This window comes from Osmia bicornis, chromosome 11 (genome assembly GCF_907164935.1).
Source record: "Osmia bicornis bicornis chromosome 11, iOsmBic2.1, whole genome shotgun sequence".
NCBI lineage: Eukaryota > Metazoa > Arthropoda > Insecta > Hymenoptera > Megachilidae > Osmia > Osmia bicornis.
The window spans coordinates 1,472,563-1,493,734 of NC_060226.1; the positions used below are offsets into that span (position 1 = coordinate 1,472,563).

The 21,172-nt window shown below is 37.0% G+C and overlaps 3 protein-coding genes across 3 annotated transcripts; 1 reads left to right on the top strand and 2 right to left on the bottom strand.

Annotated features, from left to right (window-relative positions):
- Positions 1 to 893: 893 nt before the first annotated feature.
- LOC114878605 lies at positions 894 to 7,730 on the bottom strand. The gene is made up of 8 exons (XM_029192615.2): positions 7,709 to 7,730; positions 5,939 to 6,140; positions 5,133 to 5,372; positions 3,700 to 3,786; positions 3,391 to 3,522; positions 2,993 to 3,144; positions 1,478 to 2,904; positions 894 to 1,399 (listed from the first exon to the last, which is right to left on the bottom strand). Exons 2-7 carry the CDS (start codon positions 6,137 to 6,139, stop codon positions 2,778 to 2,780), a joined length of 939 nt encoding a protein of 312 aa, XP_029048448.1. The 5' UTR covers position 6,140; positions 7,709 to 7,730; the 3' UTR covers positions 894 to 1,399; positions 1,478 to 2,777.
- Positions 7,731 to 15,188: 7,458 nt separating this feature from the next.
- On the bottom strand, positions 15,189 to 17,657 carry LOC114882136 (interaptin-like). Its single transcript, XM_029199014.2, has 2 exons — positions 17,430 to 17,657; positions 15,189 to 17,244 (listed from the first exon to the last, which is right to left on the bottom strand). Exons 1-2 carry the CDS (start codon positions 17,440 to 17,442, stop codon positions 16,166 to 16,168), a joined length of 1,092 nt encoding a protein of 363 aa, XP_029054847.2. The 5' UTR covers positions 17,443 to 17,657; the 3' UTR covers positions 15,189 to 16,165.
- A 1,799-nt stretch (positions 17,658 to 19,456) lies between these two features.
- Positions 19,457 to 20,595, top strand: LOC114882410. The gene is made up of 5 exons (XM_029199298.2): positions 19,457 to 19,736; positions 19,803 to 19,924; positions 19,999 to 20,120; positions 20,191 to 20,267; positions 20,369 to 20,595. Exons 1-5 carry the CDS (start codon positions 19,613 to 19,615, stop codon positions 20,524 to 20,526), a joined length of 603 nt encoding a protein of 200 aa, XP_029055131.1. The 5' UTR covers positions 19,457 to 19,612; the 3' UTR covers positions 20,527 to 20,595.
- Positions 20,596 to 21,172: the final 577 nt, after the last annotated feature.

The window sequence follows — 21,172 nt, forward strand, 5'->3', positions numbered from 1 at the left end:
ATAGATACCGTCGTGCTTCACCTCGTCCTTCTTGATGTCCTTCTCCTCTTTTACATCTGCGACCACCGATTGATCATCGTTCCTTAACACTATCGTGGATGTCGTGGTTGTTGCCATTGAATTGTTATCTTGCATGGATTGCTGAAACGATAAGTATAATTGAATAATGGTAGGGGAGAGTTGCCGAATTTGGACCGTCGCCTAAATTGGACCCATCACCTTATATTACCTCCTATAACAAATAATATCGCAGAATAGGCAGCATATCTAACATTGATGAATGGTTGGATCAGCGTAGTATACATCAATGTTAGATATGCTGCCTATACTGCGATATTATTTGTTGTAGGAGGGATTATAAGGTGATGGGTCCGATCTAGGCGATGATTCGGCGACTCTCCCCTACATTTGAAGCTTAGAACTATTGGAGATGTTATATCTTTATATCTAAACAGTGATTAGACGCAAATAAATATTCTCTTTCAGACACGACAAATCAACAGGAAGCAGATCCTTCCTCGACCTCCTTCCACAACAGAAAGTTCCACTGATAATTACCTGCATCACGTTTATGAGGAACAGGAAGGCGAGCAAGGTCAACGCACTCAACGCTGCTCCACTTCCGCCTTTACCCTTGTAGCTTCTACAAAAATAACTCAATTTGGTTTAACGTTAAATAGTCACATTTGAATAGGCATTAAACAGGGTCGGCTTTAGGTCTAGGCAGACTAGGCGGCCACCTAGGGGCCCCATAAGACGATTTTGCGTCTAAGAATGCAAAAAGAGTAATGTTTACTTGAATGTTAATTGATATAAATGCAAATCTAAATTAGTTATACAAGCTTTAATGTTAATTTTATAAATTTTGTCATATATGTGAAGGGGCCGTTTTTCGGAGCTCGCCTCGGACCCCCGAAATCTCAGGTCCGGCCCTGGTATTAATTGATATTAATTACCCTCGTGAACCATGATGATAGCCACCAGAATCACTATGATGGTATCCATTAGAGTTGTGGTACCTATCGATGCCAGGATGATAAGGCCCTTTGGCGAAGTTTCCAAAGTTCATCAGAGATTTGAACGTCATCTGAAGGAATATCATAAGCAAACATGAGGTACTTGAAAATAACGCAAGCACTATTACCTTGCCTTGAAGAAGAAAAAGCTTCCGGATTTCACAATCTTAGACTCTCTCCACGAGGCACTAAAGCAGACTGTTTCGTCCAGAAAACTATTGTCGGTTCAATCCGTTTTCTGTCACGGCACGTGAATTTTCATGGTTCCTGATGACACCTACGTCTTTCCACTCGTTGCACAAGTTAAACATACATTGTCCTCGTTATCGTGCTTGGTTGCAATAGAGTTTCAAAGATTAAGGTGAACAAAATAATACTGTTAACTGTAAGAATTTTCATTATCAATTTTAAGTATAAATACTCATATTGTATGTATTTGTTATATTCTAATATGTTTGTACCATTTCAGGAATAACGATGGAAAGGTGAAATGAAAAGAAGATTACTTATGAATAAGACCGTTTATTAGCTTCAATTTAAATATAATCGTACCACACGTCATACATACAACTTATTTCTAAGTGATACGCTAACTGATCTAAATAGAACGTGGTTATTGCGAAACACTCCACCCGTGTATATATATATATATGTATAATGCCTATATACAGTAGATAATTTTGAGCGGGTGATAGAACAAACACAATATCCTGAGACGTTAGCTTGTATGAATAATGGAGGGTCTTTCGAGGACGAATCTGTCGTTTACGTGCGAAAGAACAGAATAATCATACAATTTGAATGTTTCAACAAAAATTTCGACCTGTCTACAATGTTACAACTTTAAACTTTCATTCAAAATTGTTTTTTTTTTTCTTTTTTCTTCTTAAAAGCTATGTCCTATTTTCCATCGTAACCGATCCAGTCCTCGAGAGTATACGCTAACTCTACTAGATTTAATACATTCAAATAAATAGAAATAAATATCGTGATTGTCGTTGAGAGACCTAGACGAACGGTTCACAGTTCGTTCAGGCCTGGATTCTCGTTCAGTCTATTTCTACGTTAAGTGTTTCTCTCCCACTGCATGCACTTTTCTCCTTTCTACCTAACTCTCTTTCTCTTAGAACTTATTACAACGTAAAATCTGCATTAGTGTACTCAGAAATGTAGAATCTACGTTAATGAACTCTCGGTGTTCACGGAAAAGATGCGTAGTTTCCAGGGACACCAAGAGTTCTTCCTATAATTCATTGCATCATTGATCAAATCATGGTTGCGTAGTTAATTGATTAATGAATTACTATACAATCACTATAAAGATATTCACACTGGCACTTGTTACTTTACAGATAGGACCAGTGTGAATGACCTTTTAGCGTTGCTAGTGTGCTGTATGTCTAAGTACACGTATCTACACGTGACCGTTAGTGTATCAGTTGTAATTAATTGATTAACTAATTGTGACGTTAATGAAAGACCGATTAGGTACTAAGCGAGAAGAGAGTTAAGTTTCTGGTTTTGGTCTCGGCACGCTTCTTGCGCATATTCCACGTCGCGTCTAAAGCTATTTTATCCACCATTTCAAGTGCGATCTAAACCTCGGGACAGAAGAAAGCACTCGAAAGCGATCGAAAGGAATAGAATTTGAAGCTAGTTTCCCGAATTTTCGATGTTGAGAAATGCGGATGGAAATCCGGGGTCGATGGTGTCCCCGAGCGTCTAAATCGTACTTGAATGGATCGAGACGAAACCGCTTCTTCATACGGCGTTACAATCCACGAACAGAGTTCTGCAATCCTCTCCGGTACGTCCACGTCGACCTGCCTCGTAGAGTGCCTCGAAACCTACTCCGCTCTGCCTCTGCAGTAAATAGCTCGTCGCGTATCTTGAAGAAAGAATAAACTTTCGCTTAGACACTTATAATTGAACAGTTTCAGAGGACTGGCAATGTAGTTTTCAGGGAAGATACGTACGATCCAAGCTGACAGAAGATGGACGATGTGCCCTGAGCATCTGCAACACACTCGGCACTTGCCTCGCAGAGCGCTCTCTCGGCGCACCCTCTCTGACCCTCGTCTTCGGCGCGACCAACATTGTTAAAGGATTTCACCGACCTCATGTAACCCTGTATTTAAAATTTTATTCGTTTAGACACGACTAATTGTTAATGTAAAACACTACAGAGTCCATAACTGCGAAAAGACCAGTTTTCGTTCTTTTCTGCGCATCGTCGCTCTGATTGGCGATACTCCCAGACGAAGTGGAACGCGATTGGCGGAGAGCTCGTTGCGTTCCCCCACCATCTTCCAACCTGCGCGTCTTACTGTTAGTTATGGACTCTCGTGACGTCAAGTATAGATATAAGTTGTACCTTGAGCATGGAAATGGATGCGACGGCAGCTTCTGAAACGGTATCTCGTCTTCCCATAGATCTGGCCGTCAATGAACGATGAGAGAACGAAGTCTTCAATGCGTCCAACAGGTTGATCACTATGCTAATGAACTATTCAAGAAGAATCAAGGTCAATTGATATATGGAAGCAACAATATCAAAGATTCTTTGATCCTCTCTGCTTTGTTATTAACACATATAAATGATACTCGTTAAGATATCAAAGGGCAGTTCTCTATACGGCAATTGAAAAGTGCAAAATCGATAGAAGAGAAGCATTCTACTAACCTCGGAAGCGTTTTTAGCCATGACAGCAACCTGATCGGGGTCTCTGCCCTGTCCTAGAAACGCACCCAGCACCGCAGTCAAAATGCCCTAAACAACCGACACCAGCCGTGTGCTCTAAGTTCACATTCTCATCATTGTATATGTACAAGGAGTCGTATCTAACATTGCACCCAAGCAATAGATATATTTTCGATAGATACGCTGAACATTCACGACAATGAATTATTGATCACGTTAACGTATTCAGTCGATGCAAAAGATTTATTTCGATTAATAATTAGATAGTACTGTTACTTAGAGAGGCGTTACGTAAATTAATCTCAAACAAATCTAATGCATCAATACATAAACTTCATAAGAGTTTTGTTACCAACAAGGGAGAACAGACATTCTTTCTTTCGACCATCGAGAGTGACGCATTTAACTTCGCCTCGAAAGGGAATTAAATCGTTTAGAAAACGTGAAGATCGTTAACGGATCTAAGTCCCCGTGCGAAAGTAACGTCGCGACTCTTAATTGCCGAAGAGACAATGAGCTTCATTACCGTAAGCAGTCTCACGTGTCAGGAAGCGATTTGTACATCGTTGTAAGTTTCTTTCAGAACGATATACCTCCGCGTATAAAAGTAGAGAAACGGATAAGCGACGATTATTTTACAATGCATGCATGAACGACACTTATAAGTCCTCAAGGTTTCCTATCACTTTCTGTTTTCTTTTTTTTTTTCTTCAGAAGGCAAAAGGATAACAATAGATGAATGGAGAATGTTTCAAGATTATAATACCAATAATTGATAACTGTTCGTGTTCGTTTCATGCTCAGCGATGTACTATCTACTGCAATAGACGTGCTACTAGATTTAATTAGCTACTGAAATGTACAGCGTGTCGTGTTTAAACTAAATGATCTACAGAAGGAAACAAATCGAACGATTCCATGGTAAACTTGAATGAAAATAAGAACATCTAACGCAGATTTCCATAGAAAAAAGAAAAAAGAATGTAACTCGTCGAAGCGATCATTGCACGGCTGTTAACCATGGAATAATTCAGTTCTCCGATGCGTTTGACCCACATCGGCTCTCGCAATACATGTACAGTCAATTCGGCTTGTGCTTTCGTTACGCGACCCGAATCGCGATGAAAGTCTCGGAAACTCGTTGCTCTTATTGCTTGAAACGATTTTCAACGACCCTTCGTTGCTTTCTAAATCCGTTTTGACTGAAACCACCTCCGCGGCGTACGAGGACGACATTGTATTCCGTCTACCGATTAATTATATTTCTTCTCTAAGCGGAAATGACCGTAGTTCCACGTATCGTTTCAAAAAGCATGTACACCTCGACAAAATTTGTCTTGTCAGTTTTCACTGTGTACATCCTTTTTTTCAGAAAAAGAAAAGATATGACATGATCAGAAGGATGCACTAAGTACCTGCATGGGACTGCTCTGATTGTCAACCTTGTCGATACCGTCGACGGGTTGTTGAGGACCTCCTAGCAGGGCTGTCAGTACCCTGAGGCCTACCGAAAGCAAATTCGCCCAGGGGCTAGCTGGTGCACCATCGTCGATCTCGTTCTTACTCGGTCCAGCTACACCGCCAGTTTGTCCCAACAACATCTGCATCAGCATACTCAACATGTTCGACCACGAGAACCCGGTACTGCCACCTTCCTGATAGAACAGTTCAATGAAAAGTTCGACATACGTTGAAATTAATTGAACATAAAATTGAAAGGGTGATGTATTCCAAATTCGACACAGTGGTGTCCAAAGTAATATTACTATTCCATTTTATTAATAGTTGTGTATTTTTATACAGGGAGTAGATAGAGTCAATGGATTAATATTTATACAGGTACAGTTGTAATCTATATCATTGGATAGCTTGGAAGATGAGGATCACAAATATGGTGGTTCCAGGTGTCGAAGTCTTAAGAGGGCGGAGATATAGGGGTTGAAAGTTGCAATAAACTGAGACTCGAATTTAGTATATGGGCTACTTCCCACTGGGTTGCAATCTATATCGTTGGATAACTTGGAGGATGTGGATCACAAATATGGTGGTTCCAGGTGTCGAAGTCTTAAGAGGGCGGAGTTATAGGGGTTGAAAGTTGCAATGAACTGAGACTCGAATTTAGTATATGGGCTGCTCCCCCCAAGGGAGGTTATACCCTTTTTGGATTAGATACCGTTTGTCAGGTAGTAGATAGGTGACATGCATAAATAAAGAGGCTCACTTGAATCTGATTGGTGCTGATATCGTCTAGGTCATCAAGGGCAACCTTCTTCATCGCGTTCGGTTTCTCAGCAAATTTCCTCTCGTCCCTGACCTGCTGTTGGTACTGTTGCGGATGATACTGGGGATGCTGTGGCAGTGTTGCTGCTTGTCCCAGGACAAGCGCCACCAAGCATAGCGACACGTACTGATTGTAATGCATTCTAGAAGGAAAAAGTATAAACTGTCCATTAAGGATAGCGTTATTTAATTTTAAACTTATGTTTTTTCTATTTTAATTATTCAATTCTACTAAATTTGTCCTGTCACGGTAGTCAACTGGTTAAACGAGGAACGAACGTGAACTCTCTCTTTCCGTAATCATCGAATGATTCAAAAGAGAAAATAAGAGGGAACGACCAACTCGAGAGAAAATTCGTGAATCACGTTTCTAATATGACACACAATTGACCCAATTGATCATCGATGAGAAATCAAAGATAGATCACATTGTTTATAGAAGACACTAATATCCATCCTGAGTTGAAGAACAACAATCCCATGATTTCGTTGAAATTTACCTGGTCCTTCTACTATCAATGGCCTTGATCTTGGAGTTAAGAAACGGTAGGCAAGAAAGAGCAAGCGATCGCGCGAACACGGAACGAATAAAGCTGAACGAAGTGGAGGAACAACGCGAACCGCGGCTGGAAAGTGTGTCAGAGCGGTTAAGGTCGTCCTGGCAGCACCAGGTAGCCCACTTCTTGATCCGAGCTACCGGTTTGTTGAACCCGGCAGGTACCGTTACCTGAAAATGCGGTCGCGACCTACTGTCGTCTTCGCCGTCCTCCATTGCACCGATTGGCTTAATGAAGAATGGGAAAAATAAAATAAAAGGCACCAAGAGGGAATGGGAGAAATTCTTTCACTCGAAACACCCAGAAGATTCTAGACAAGGTTAAAACCATGTAGTTTTCTTAATGATGAGAAGAACGTGTTATTGAAAACCAGATTTCCTTTTTTAACTGATACGAATTAAACTTGAGAGAATAGAGCTAATTTCTTTTTTTTTTAATTTGTATCTTTTCTCTTAGATTCTTCGTCGTATATTATTCTGATTTTTAAATATATCTAATAATTTAATATAAAAATGAAAACTTTATTATAATTTATCCAAATCTTTATTGTATAAATTTTATTTAACATTTACTTGGTTGACAAACGGATCGAATACTGAGCTCAGAAACGGATTGATTCTTCGACGTTTAAAATACAGTTAGAAGAACGGAAAGAAGAGTATCGCGTGCAATACCGTGAAAACAAACAAGAAAAGTATCTTACAGAGTACCACACCTTTCGAAAACGGTACCTACGGCACCGGAAAAATTGCTCACGATTTCTAACTGTACCGTGATACCTGCAAAAGGTATTTTCTACCTGTCCCAGGCTTGTTCCTTGCAATTTGAACAATTCCTACATCTGAAACTTTTATTTCAGATCTGTCAAACGGAAGATAAGCAACGAGGCGCCATAGATTGAGCTTAAAATATTCGGAATCCGGCACCAAAATACTTTGCCGATTAAATATCTCTATTTTTCGTATTCTAGATTGTGTAAGTACGAAAGCAAAACACTTTGTTCTAATAAAAACCGATAAAAATCGTATCGAGAACTGTTTCGACGCTTGCACGCTACTTACGTGTATTTCAATGGCAAGTATCGGAAGAGAAACGATCCACAAATTTTCGTAGCTTTCCTTGACTTAAGACAATGTTAAACAAGCTTTACTCACTTCGTTACTTCCAGGTAGATTTCCTTGACACTGACTCTCAGTTCTGAAGATGAAATTCCTCGCGGGGTCTTCTATATAGCTTGCGCACTTACGTGGGGGTAGACTGCACGGCCAATGACCACACACCTTTGGCACTATTTTCAATGGAACTGACCAATCCTCTGCTTCACTCTTCGTCGCGGATTACCAAGCTCTACTTTTCGAATACTTTTCGACCAGATTTTACGCTCCTCAACGTTTCGCACGTCTTTTATTTCAACCAAATTCTCTTACACGAAACAGTTGCTGTTACTGACAAACATTCTTCTTCTACAGATATAGTTTGAAATAATTTCAAACGATAAGATACTTGTTTTAAATTTAATAAGCATCTTAAGAATTTCGAATCTTCTCGACTCGAAACAATGGCAAATTCCTCAAAATTTTAAAGGTCTCTAATAATCAAATGATAGTAGTTGACGTAATTTTTTCACCCACTTACGCATGCATTCTTGCTAGGATATTGCAACCCCGGATTCCTGTCATGCTACCCAGAAGGAACCAGTTGTAAAGCGAATATTTCGCGAAAGAAAAAACAGCAAGAGAGAGAGAGAGAGAGAGAGAGAGACTATATTCATGAATGAGATCGAAAGAAATCTCTGTCAAGCTTTTCTGAACAGAGAGTATACATAAGTAGAAACAGAACGTTATGCTTTCATAAAAAAATTGGTGAAACAGAAGGAGAAAATATCAGTTGGATTTAACGAGCTTCCAGGTACAATGAATTATGTAAAATTACAGGGGCAAAGACGTATTATATTATGTAGTTTAACAAATTCATTAATTATTACAGTAAGAATACAGCACACTATTATTAATATTTATTACTTATTGGGGGGTTGTGGTCATATTCAACGTGTTAACAGGCCCCGCAACTTGCACACGCCTGAATAATTAAAAGAAAACAATAGAAAAACATGTTTTTAAGTAATATTGCTATGGTACAAATAATGTGAAATGGCAAATGGAAAGCTTGAAATTTGAAATTTGAAAATTAATTATTACTATTCTTAGTAATTAAAGCTTTGATACGTCCCAAAAAAAAAAATGCCCAATTTCACTGTTGCGTTCAACGTGTTAACCGATATTCCTGGAAAAAATTCAGATCGATCGCTTGATCAAATCTTCTATTCAGTCATCCGGAACGTTACAGGCTTTACTTTTCTTCGTCAAGGCTCATTTTGTGTTGCGTGCACCCTGGACTGGGTGATCGGGATTCATCATAACTGTTTCAGTAGCGGAATGTTGGTGTAGTGTCTTCTTATTAGGAGGATCTCGCTAATCATCGTGTACAGCGGCGACCCGTACTTCATGAAACTTAAATCGAATCCCAGGTGAACGTACTTGTTAATACATCTTCGACTCTCTCCCTGTTTCGACGTTATCGAACGACTCTACAGCAGAGAGATAAAGAATTCAATACATAAAGCTGTAAGTAAATAGAAAGCATTCACATCTTTCATGAAGAAAGTTGTCTTATTAGATAGATACATTTATTCGATGGCCAAAAGAAAAAATTTTTTGTTAATAACATTTTAATTATATTTGCAGTATGTAGATCAGTACGTGAATGCGTAATTTAGTTCAAACTAATTGGATACTTCGGTGTAGTGTTAAAATGCGCCGAGAGTCCATCGTTGAATGCTTCACTCGCGTCATAGATGGATAGTAACGTAACGGGACTAACGAACGACCTTCAACGAGCCTAAGCTGGCGATATTTCCATGAACTTGCCTTGGATGTCGATAGATTTTGTTCTTCCATTCTTTCTCTGTTGATTGAACGGAATGAAACAAACATTTTGTTTCATAAGAACAAGATATACAAAAGGTTTGTGCAATTTTATTTCAGTCTACAAATTATATATTTAGAGGAACCTGTCTTACCTACAAACGTACAATTTAATTCACGCTATCTACGAATTATAGCTGTTTCTTATTTCAGTTATATCTTAACCAATTACTAATTAATTATATTTAATAATAAAATCAAATAAGTTACACGTAAATATAAATATTTTCAATTTTATTTCAGAAATATTAAATTTGTCGATAAAATAGATTTCGTCGAATGACCTGTATAGAAATGATTGAAGCATAAATTTTATCGGCGAGCCGAAAATGTTGAAAGGAATACGATCTTTCCAATAACGGAAAATGTTTAAACAGTTGTTAGCGAGTTTAAAGTTCGAAGGAACGGGAACTCGTAACAAATATATGTACATGCTCCGTTTCTGCACAAAGAAATTTCTTCATTTAACGAGTTTCTAAACTAAGCGTTACCTCTCTAAAATATCCTGTTGAACGTTCGTTCTTCCCGAACGAACCACAGGAAATTATCGGTATTCCGGCATCTATAATAAGGCTGAAAGGAATAAAAGATCGAGTCCGCTATTAGACCTTTACCACTGACATAGAAATGCAACGGCATACCAGTTGCACGTGAACCGGTCATTTCTGTGCGTCTCTCCCTTCCATTTACTTTTATCGTAACTGATTAAATATACGATGATGATTAATTTATCCTATGAGCTCCTATAAAGAAATCCGTTTACTGCCTGTAATACAATCTTCTCTGAAGTATATTTTTATTCCCTTCCATTATTTTTATTTTTCAAAGTTTTGAATAAGTAAGTACCATGCACACGTATATAGAGACCATGTGCTTGTGTGTGTATCTCACCGATAACATTTATGCGTTTGTAGCGACACCAGCGCCGCCTGGATTTTCCCCGCAAATACTAATTTTCGTTACAGCATGAAATACGGGAGTTTGGAGGGCCTGAAGTTAGTATCGAAGACAATCGATAATCGAGATTAATTATTTCGCCAACCGAATTTCTAATCGTGCTGATTATATATTTTACTCGTTGAGGAATGAACCGCCTCACTTCTCCGATTAAGCATTTATTTGAAAAAATTTATTTTCTCCTGAAATACAAAGGTATTTCTCATGCGAACGAGACATAATGGCTGCGCGCTCGCGCGTGACCCAGTGGTAGGGGCACCTTCCCCTTTAGTGCTTTTTCACTAGACGAACGGACACTATCACAGCCGACTCTAGTACTAGCCATGCTGAACAACGTGGTAACACCGCTCACGTGACAATCGGGAGTCCTATTTTCAAAAACAGAGTCCTGTGCTCGGAATTGTAATTACCGTCTTTTTTAATTAAAAGCTGTAGTAATATACGCTATTTTGTATTAATTATGTATAAACAATACATAAACGTTGCAACTATGGCAAGTAGAAGTGATGTGGTAGTATAAAATTGTTATAAATGTGATATAAATTTTGTGTACTCTCGAAGTAGTTTGGTGTTGTGAAGCATGATATTTGAAATATTTACAGTGGTTTCAAGAAAATTTAGGTATGAAGCAAAATGAAACCATCTTTGGATCAAATTGAAACATTTAAGAATTGATAAACGTGTATATAAGTGAATAAAAACCTTGAAACAAGCGAAATTATTGGAACGAAACCAAAGAGGTTATGTGAAGTCCAGAGAGTAGCCGAGAGTCTGACGACGTTGATTGGCTGGGAGTCTGGGAGTCCGGGAGGCAGATAGAGTAGGGTTAGATGTTGATATATTCAGACCGGACTCCCGCGGTGTTGCCATTTTTACTTCAGCACGGCTAGTACTAGAGTCGGCTGTGACACTATGATTGATATTGTACACTGAGTTGCATTGAACTTGTCGCAGTGAAGTTGGCTACAAATTCACTAACGCATTCACGCAGCGTTGGTGAGCCGATTTGTAGCCAACTTCACTAACGCATTTACGCCGCGTTGGTGAGTGAATGCGTGGCCAACTTCACTGCGACAAGTTCAATGCAACTCAGGGTACATATGTATAGTGCACCGATGACAAGATGTCCCTTGAGAAGGGCAGATTTGCGGCCTTCTCATGGGACATCTTGTCAGCGGTGCACAGTAATACCTCTTAAAATAATGTAACAATAAATTTTTTTGTTATAAACAAAACACTTTTTCCAAAATCTGTGACCCATTTTTGTTTTACCTCAAGAAACCATGAAACTTTTTCTTAAGAAGTTTTCCTATATCTGTGATAGTTTTCGAGATACCATTTCTCTGCTGAAACTTCAAGGGGTGATTTTATCCCCTAAACTTGCGATTGGGCTGCTATAAAAAAATACGTGTCTCTTATTTTCACCTGCTTAATATATCCACCGAGTTTCATTGAAATCAGAGACGGACAATTCGGTATGGTTCTGTTGCGAATGGATTTCAGGTGTCTAGGGATTTTTGGATGCTTACAACGTGGGTAAGGTGCCCGTGGAGCGCTAAAGCACTCTGCTCGCGGCGCGGGTTTTAATAAAATACACTTTGAATTTAAGGAAAAATAATAGTTTGAATTTCTTTATTCTTTCCAACAATTTGACTCAAGTCGGGTTGAAGCTTTGAATCGTTCTGAGCTTGGCGGTGAAGATCCTCGATCGAAGTTGGCTGCCATCCCCTCCTCGCTGGATCCTGAATCCTCCCTCAGGATCATCCCTGGTTCAATGGTGGAGGGGCCCATCCCTGTCCGGAGGCGGTCCCTCTCCCTGGCTTCGGTCCACCCTTGGGCGAGCGAAAGATGGTGGTGCTCCGCCAAGACTCGAGAACGATTCTGTGCACACGTGCTAAGAGAAAGCGTGGGATCCAGAGAAAACGTAAGATAACAAAAGGTCTCGCGCTAGCGAGCCAAGGCAACCCTTAAGAGAATTTACGACCCTCTGTAAATAAACAGGATGTCGAAGAGACTTCGACAGTTTCAAGAACCAACATGATTTTCGTTACTAGTAACGAATTAGATACGGCCCGCAATAAATTAGTTTCTTAGAAATTTCAAGTGTGACAGTCTTATTTCTCCGGATTTCCAACTCTCTCCCAACACGATTACCCGTGTTGAAAGTTTTACAATGTCTTATCTATTGTTTGTTTATTCCTTTGAATTTTGGCTCCTAATTTATGAGCATTGATATAACATAATGCAGACATGTTGCAGTCATACTCTTATGGCATCGTCGCCATATTACATTTCATTCAGCGCTTGTGATTCCAAGCTTGCAGCTAAATTCACACGATATCATACACATACATACAAGCGAGGTTCGCAACAGTTCAATGCAACTCAGTGTACAAAAATTTACATTATGACAAAAAAGAACCGAGATTTTTTTCTGAATCCATTGGTATATAATATGATAGATTTGCCGGTAATTATTGAGATTAGGTTACACCTCACCGATTTTGATGAAATTTAAATATGTTGTAAAATTAGACATTTTGAACAACTTTTTCCTATACATATAACCGCCGCTCGGCCTTAGTTTTCGAGATATTTTCGAGAAACTGTTGAAACTAACACATTGAATTCTGGCCATCCGTGTGTGTCCGTGACAACGTACGCATCAGTATGGGATCGCCGCTTTTCTACTGTTTTTGCAGGCAGCAGCACGGCGACCGACATCAATATATATATACATATATTACGGGTGGGCTTAAAAATTAAATTTAACTAATTTTCATGATTTTGAATCTCACAATCAGTATGTGTGTCTGGTCGCCGTCAGGCGACCAGAATATCACTTTACCCTGACCTACCTTAATTCACTGATTAGGAAGAGTAGATTGGATTAGGTTAGGCTATATTAAATCCCCAAGTGCCATCATAGCTACGATACATTGAAATCATGAATGCAGAAGTACAAGGTATATATTGGTCATTGGTCGCCGTGCTGTTGCCTGCAGAAACAGTAGAAAAGCGACGATCCCATACTAATGCGTACGTTGTCACGGACACACACGGATGGCCAGAATTGAATGTGTTAGTTTCAACAGTTTTTCGAAAATATCTCGAAAACTAAGGCCGAGCGGCGGTTATATGTATAGGAAAAAGTTGTTCAAAATGTTGAGTTTTACAATATATTTAAATTTCATCAAAATCGGTGAGGTGTAACCTAATCTCAATAATTACCGATTTGCCTTCTACAGTTTTGTAAATTTTCATATAATACGCAGGGATCGATATCCCAAGTAAAGAAAAATGAATGAATGAATACGCAGACCGCCCGAATCCGCCGAGATACTGCCACACGAGATATGTATAGGGATACGGGCGGCTATTTCTGTGAGATACGCATTTATTAATCATAGCAAGACCATCTAAAATTTACAACAGTAATCTTAGTTACATTAGTATGCATTGTTGGATGGTATTATTAGGAAGTAATTTATTGCTTGGAAATTAATATACGTTAATAACAAAATTGATGTAAAAATTAACGAAATCGTAGACATTAAATTCGAGAAGACTACCAGTTTCTTTACTTTCATGTATATACATATAGATATGATCGCCATTGGACGAGGATGATTTCGTCAAATTTAACAATTGATATCGTTTCATTTCGAATGAAGATTAAATATACTTGGCGTGTGTACTATTCGTTAGTGAATTATTTATCCCAATCATAATATAAAACATACAATATTAATAGTATGAAGACTGAATTTACGGAACATAAGTTTCACAGAAATGGTATTCCGTAAAAAAATGTTGAAAGCAAAATGATTTTTTACACCACGCACAAGTAATAATAGCAGGATTTCCACAAATGTCACATGTTGATGCTGAATTTGCACCGAAACAAAAATCTACTGGATTGTCGAAATGAGTTGGCCTGTTATTCTGAAATTCAATCGTATTACCACGAATTGATATTTTATGCCCGTACGATATTTACAAAACGCAGCTTAAATTACATTAATTAAAATTAATTAATCATCAACACAAGTGATTGTGATTATTTGTTATTTGTGTATATTATGGGTAGTTGTATTATCGTAATGTCTGCATGTCTCAATGCCAGCCTTTGTTAGACAGACATGACGCAGAAATGCAGCAAAAAAAGGACCGGTTGTGATTAATAAATGCGTATCTCACAGAAATAGCCGCCCGTATGCCTATACATGAGAAAAAAATCTCGGTTCTTTTTTGTCATGATGTAAATTTTTGTACCTCTTAAAATAATGTAACAATAAATTTTTTTGTTATAAACAAAGCACTTTTTATAAAATCTGTGACCACTTTTTGTTTTACCTCAAGAAACCATGAAACTTTTCCTTAAGAAGTTTTCTTATATCTGTGATAGTTTTCGAGATACCATTTTTCTGCTGAAACTTCAAGGGGTGATTTTATCCCCTAACCTTGCGATTGGGGCTGCTATAAAAAAATACGTGTCTCTTATTTTCACCTGCTTAATATATCCACCGAGTTTCATTGAAATCGGAGACGGACAGTTTGGTATGGTTCCTTGTAACGTAAATGCTTTTTATATAGTAAAATTAAGTAACACAATTATAATTTTTAATCTTTTTATTTGATAATATCGACATTTTTTCATTAAAAATCATTTTCTTAAAATTATGTAAATTCATTTTCATTACAAACTAATGTTTTCGTCATAATAATAATGTTATTAAGATATAGTCACATGCTGACGTATCAAAACTGAATATTTTATATCATAATGAAATAAAGATAAAGATAAAATACTTATAAAGATGAAAATTTGTTAAAAATTATATAACATATTAAAAAGCAAATGCATAAATGTAACCAACAGTACTTACAATCCCACATTTCTAATTTGTGCGCACACGGTAGAGATTCATGTTCCAGCTATGTTCCATCAGAGAGCAGTAATTAAGAATCCTTTGTGTGGTTAATTTCAATTGAATTAAAATCTTTTTGTCACAATAAAGTCGCTTTTGTTACTGTATTTTTTATTAGTTGTTTATTGTTCAATCAATAAGAACGTGATTTTCTAGCAAAATAGCCTCTAGTAAGGCTATTTAGTACCGATCTTGTCGCATTTAATATAGTTTGCATTTTTTGAACTTGTGCTAACTCTTCATCAGAGCCACCTTTACTTTTTACTTTATCAGGGTGATATTTTGAAGATAGCTTCTGAATGGTTTTATCAGCCACTTTTAAATATTCTTCATGCTGTTCTTTATGCTTTATGTGCCTCCTTATCTCTTCAAGACTACTATCAAGTTCCTGTAATATGTTAGGCAACCTAAACAATTTCACATCACACGTTGAATCAACATGAATCAACACTGGGATAAGTAAACCAAAAACTATCTTCCAAAACCAAGTATAGTTCACATATTCTATTGCTCTCTGATATTGTTTCTTATCTATTTGAGTACTTTTACCTTACAGCTCCATGGCTACCACCAATACAATTTTTCCTTGCCAAAAACCTCAAGCAGTGGGATATACTGTTCTTTTATACCTTCAGAAAACTTATGTTCTAAAAGTTCTTTAGCATGAAAGCTTTTTTTTGTATAAATTTTCAAATAAAGTGGATCCAAAGCCCCACCATAATAGTATGCTTTTGCCAGATTAACGACATTGTGAGTTGCTGATTATTTCAATGTCGCTGGCACTATCATTAGAACATAAAGACCTTAACTTGCTACTTGGGTCTAATTGATTACCATTGCTACTACCAGTACTTGAAACGCTTGACGACCTACTACGTGGTTTTGACGGTACATTTGAATCATTAGCAGGTTCAGTACCTGATTCCTTCTGTTGACTAGCCTGATCACTGGTAACTTGAACATTTGACTTTTGTTGCTGATTAGCTTCGATGTCAGAAGCTTGGACACCTGATTCTTGTTGACCATTAGCACTTTGAGCATATTGTTGCTGCTGACTAGAGCTTTCTCCTTGTTCATCAGCATTATTTAGATCTGCTTCTCTTTGTTCCATATAAATAGATATTGCTTGCATCAAATTTCTCATATCTTCTCTTATTGTCTTATTTTCTTCTATAACTTTTTTACACTCTTCTTTAATTTCTTTATTCTCTTGTTGAAGGGTATTTATTTGTTCTTTATTTTCGTCACATACCTTCAGAGCACTTTTCAATTTATTCGTTAAACCTTGTATTTGTTGTCTTGAAATGGAAAGTTCGACCCTTTCTAATTTTTTTACAATCTGTGTTTTCCTTGATATCATATCTTTGTGTAAGTTATAAACAGTACTGCTACTTGTAGTCTCTTTTTCTATTTCAGCTTTTTTAACCATATTTGTTAACTCATCGTACAAATCTTGAATTTTATCATAAGCATTGTTAATGCTCTCTTCATCATTAGCATCTTTCATGTTCTTGATATCATATATGTCTTTGTAAAGATTTAGATACTTTTCTATTGCTTGAGTAACTGCTTGCTTATCTGAAGTCTGAAGAGAAAAAAAATAGAAAAGCCATTTATCCTTCTCAGGTACTTTGGAATCCCACATTAATCCTATTGGCCACTTTTTATTGAAATCGTCTAGTAGTTTTTGCATTTCATCCTTTCTTGTTTCAGCAAATTCAGTAACATCTCTAAATGCTTCTTTTTTGTAAGCAAATTGTCTATCTGATTGTACAGATCGCTTCAGAACTTGTTTATCTTGACTATCCTGAATAGCATCTTTAAAAATAATACACAATCTACCTTAATCTACATTGAAAAGTAATGCTAAAATTATACTTGAAATAATTGTTTCTCACAAAGGAAAATCGACAGTAAAAGTATTGTTTTACTTTATGAACACTACATATGACTTAATTCTTTGGAAAAATTAGTTTAAAAATCAAGCTTGCAAAAAAGCATACCTTTTTTGTCCATCGTAAAGTATTCAATTGTTTACTCTCTACCAAAACTGCAAAAATACACAAGTATGTATATTTGTAATAACAAGCCGCGTAAAAAGAAGATTGTGGAAATAAAAGCTTCAAATTTTTGCAACAGAGCTAAACAGATCACTGCGTATCTAAATGTGGTTGAAGTAAGTATGAATCATAGCATCCGTTCGTCTAGTGAAAAAGCACTGAAGGGAAATCCCTTACCAGTGATGGGATATGAGAGGGGTTTTCCCGCACATGCACGAGTTTTGTAGGGTCGTATCTATGTGGTAGCGCAACTAGGGACTAGGCCCTAGTCATTAGTCAGTTTTGTTTACAATTATTTTAGTACTCGTCCCTTTCCTATATCCCCGAAAAAAGGAAAAGTGTGAATTATGTATATATATATGTATATGTGTGTGTGTTATACATCCATTTTTCACAATCAGATCATAACAATTTTTGCAAAATTATGCATGGTGATTAAGGTACCCCATTTTATTGAAACTTGTACTCTACTGATGCTAAAATCACCGCACATGCGCGAGAAAACCCGTCCCATATCCCATCTCTGACCCCTACCGCCGAATCACGCGCAAGCGCGCAGCCATTATGCCGCATTCACATGAGAAATACCTTTGTATTTCAGTGTTGCTTGTCCAATATCAATCATAGTGTCCGTTCGTCTAGTGAAAAAGCACTAAAGGGGAAGGTGCCCCTACCACCGGGTCACGCGCGAGCGCGCAGCCATTATGCCTCGTTCGCATGAGAAATACCTTTCTATTTTAGGAGAAAAGAAATTTTTTCAAATAAATGCTTAGTCGGAGAAGTGAGGCAGTTCATTCCTCAACGAGTAAAATATATAACCAGCACCATTAAAAACTCGGTTGTCAAAATAATTAATTGCGTTGAGCCTCGGACGGCGAAGGTGGCTCCCTCCGCCCTATAGGATGGTGCACGAAACTGCGAACGCAGACCGTGATTCCATACCAAACCGGCAGCTGCATAAGAGCCTCTCTCTCGCACTGTAACTTCTGTCCTTGTTTAGCCCCATTTCACTCCAACTCCAGGCTCGTCGAATGCTATCCTTGTCGTTTCGCTTTCGTCGAGATAGCGCGAAACCGCCCCTCGTTCGAATGCTTCGATTACTTCTTAGCCACGTGCAACAACAGATCATTTTCTATTTTCATTTTCCAGGCTTTAAACTTTTTCGTTTATAACTTTTTGTAATTGTTTAAACAATTTTTTGTCAAGGCATAAAAAGATACTATACTTTAAGGTAAATAACTGTTGCTTATAAAGTTTGTTGATACCTTTAACGGTTTCGGAGAAAAAGGAAAAAAACGAAAAACGAATGAGATGAAACTGTTTCATTTCATTCGCTGTTATTCAATGCTTGCATTTACTCCTGTGTTAATGAAAGTGATATAAGAAAGAAGATCTTCCATTAAGTTACTCGTATTTGCATTTTGTAAAGAGGATTGTTCCCAAAAGCCTCTAATTACCTTGTTTCCCAAACTCTGAGTTATTATGAAATTTGGAACACTAGAAGTATCGCACGTGGCTAAGAAGTAATCGAGGCATTCGAACGAGGGGCGGTTTCGCGCTATCTCGACGTAAGCGAAACGACAAGGATGGCATTCGACGAGCCTGGAGTTGGTGTGAAATGGGGCTAAACAAGGACAGAAGTTACAGTGCGAGAGAGAGGCTCTTATGCAGCTTCCGGTTTGGTATGGAATCACGGTCTGCGTTCGCAGTTTCGTGCACCATCCTATAGGGCGGAGGGAGCCACCTTCGCCGTCCGAGGCTCAACGCAATTAATTATTTTGACAACCGAGTTTTTAATGGTGCTGGTTATATATTTTGCTCGTTGAGGAATGAACTGCCTCACTTCTCCGACTAAGCATTTATTTGATAAAATTTCTTTTCTCCTAAAATAGAAAGGTATTTCTCATGCGAACGAGGCATAATGGCTGCGCGCTCACGCGTGACCCGGTGGTAGGGGCACCTTCCCCTTTAGTGCTTTTTCACTAGATGAACGGACACTATGATTGATATTGTACTGTATAGCAAAAGTTTAATGTGTAATCGAAGCTAACTGACTTTAAAAATTTGTATCAACAGAATTATATTCTTCTTTAGATTGTGTTAGTAATAATATTGTTGTAATCATAATGGATGTTATATTATCCTTAAAAGATAAGCATGTAAAAGTTTCCAATTCACAGATTAAAGATTTATTACAAAAACAAATAAAATTTATTGATGAAGTGAAACAAAAACAAAAAGATTGCAACGGTAATTCATCGCAACGTAGTTTGTATCTCTCTTTACATATAGAAATATAGACTTTTTGATTTTTAGAAAATGAAATAAAGATCCAGGAACTAACAATAAAAGTAACCTCAATGAAGGAAAATCTTAAATGTGAGCAACAGGCATTGGAGTATAAGAATCATGATTTATCTAAACATTTAGACTATATAGTAATTATTTATATATATTCAATATAATTTTTTATTTCTTCATAATCAGAAATTAAGATTTATTATTTTCAAAGGCAAAGCTGAAGGCAGAAAAAATAAAACTTTTAGAAGAAAATCAGTTATTAGAATTACAGAGGAATAAATTAAAAAACTGTAAGCAAAATTTGAAAGATCAAAAATTATTAGATCAGGGAAGGTTTGTAATTTAACATAATTACTTAATGATACATCATTGTTTTACATTTCTGTTATTGTAACAATTACAGAAGAAAATATACACTGTACAAAGAATTAAGTGGAATACGGTGGGATTTTGAAACATTTAAAGAAAATGTTAGAGGTTGTATCCTTTTTGTATTATAAAGACTATGTTTGTGTTTTTAGTTATGGATAACTTCAGTGTAAATAAAATTTATCACGATATATCCTTAATTGTAATATCAGATGTGAAAAATAAAGAAAAGTACATTCATCATTTTTCTTATAAAAATGAAAATGTACAAAATTTAAATAAGCTGTTATGGCAAGAAATATATCAATCTACAATTGAAGCAGAAAATAAAGAACATGATAAAGAAAGTGTACAAATAAATGCTATATAAGTGTAGTTTACATTTATATGAATATTGAACGCTTTGAAAATTTTAAAATAAAAATATTTTAAAGTAAAATGTATTTTTCATTTCAATTCCCACCGCTAATAGTGCTGCGATGCAATGCCAATCATAGTCGACATAGTAGCATGTGACATAAAAAATGGTAATGATTTACAAGAGATGAAAATATTTACACATTTTTTTAATTTATGATAAATTACTAGGAACAATAAAAATTAAATTGCAACTCAATACTAACTTCACACATGGCACTGACATAATATATTTAATGTGGATCAGATTTCAGATATAAATTATATGATTCTTCATTCATAAGATCTTTAATTTCATCTGGGTTTTTTAACTCTATTTTAAACAACCATCCTTTTTCATAACAAGAACTGTTAATTAAACTGGGTGTTTTTTCAACTGCTTCATTTTTTTCTATTACTTTTCCACTGACAGGACTATATAATTCAGAAGCAGCTTTTACTGACTCTAATGCCCCACACTCAGCTGTAAAATTAAATTCAATTAAATAAAAAGTTAGCAAAACTTTCTTTTCTGATTATACGAAATACGTATGCATATACAGGGTGTTCGACAACAGGTGGGCAAAATTTTAAGGGGTGATTCTAGGGATCAAAATAAG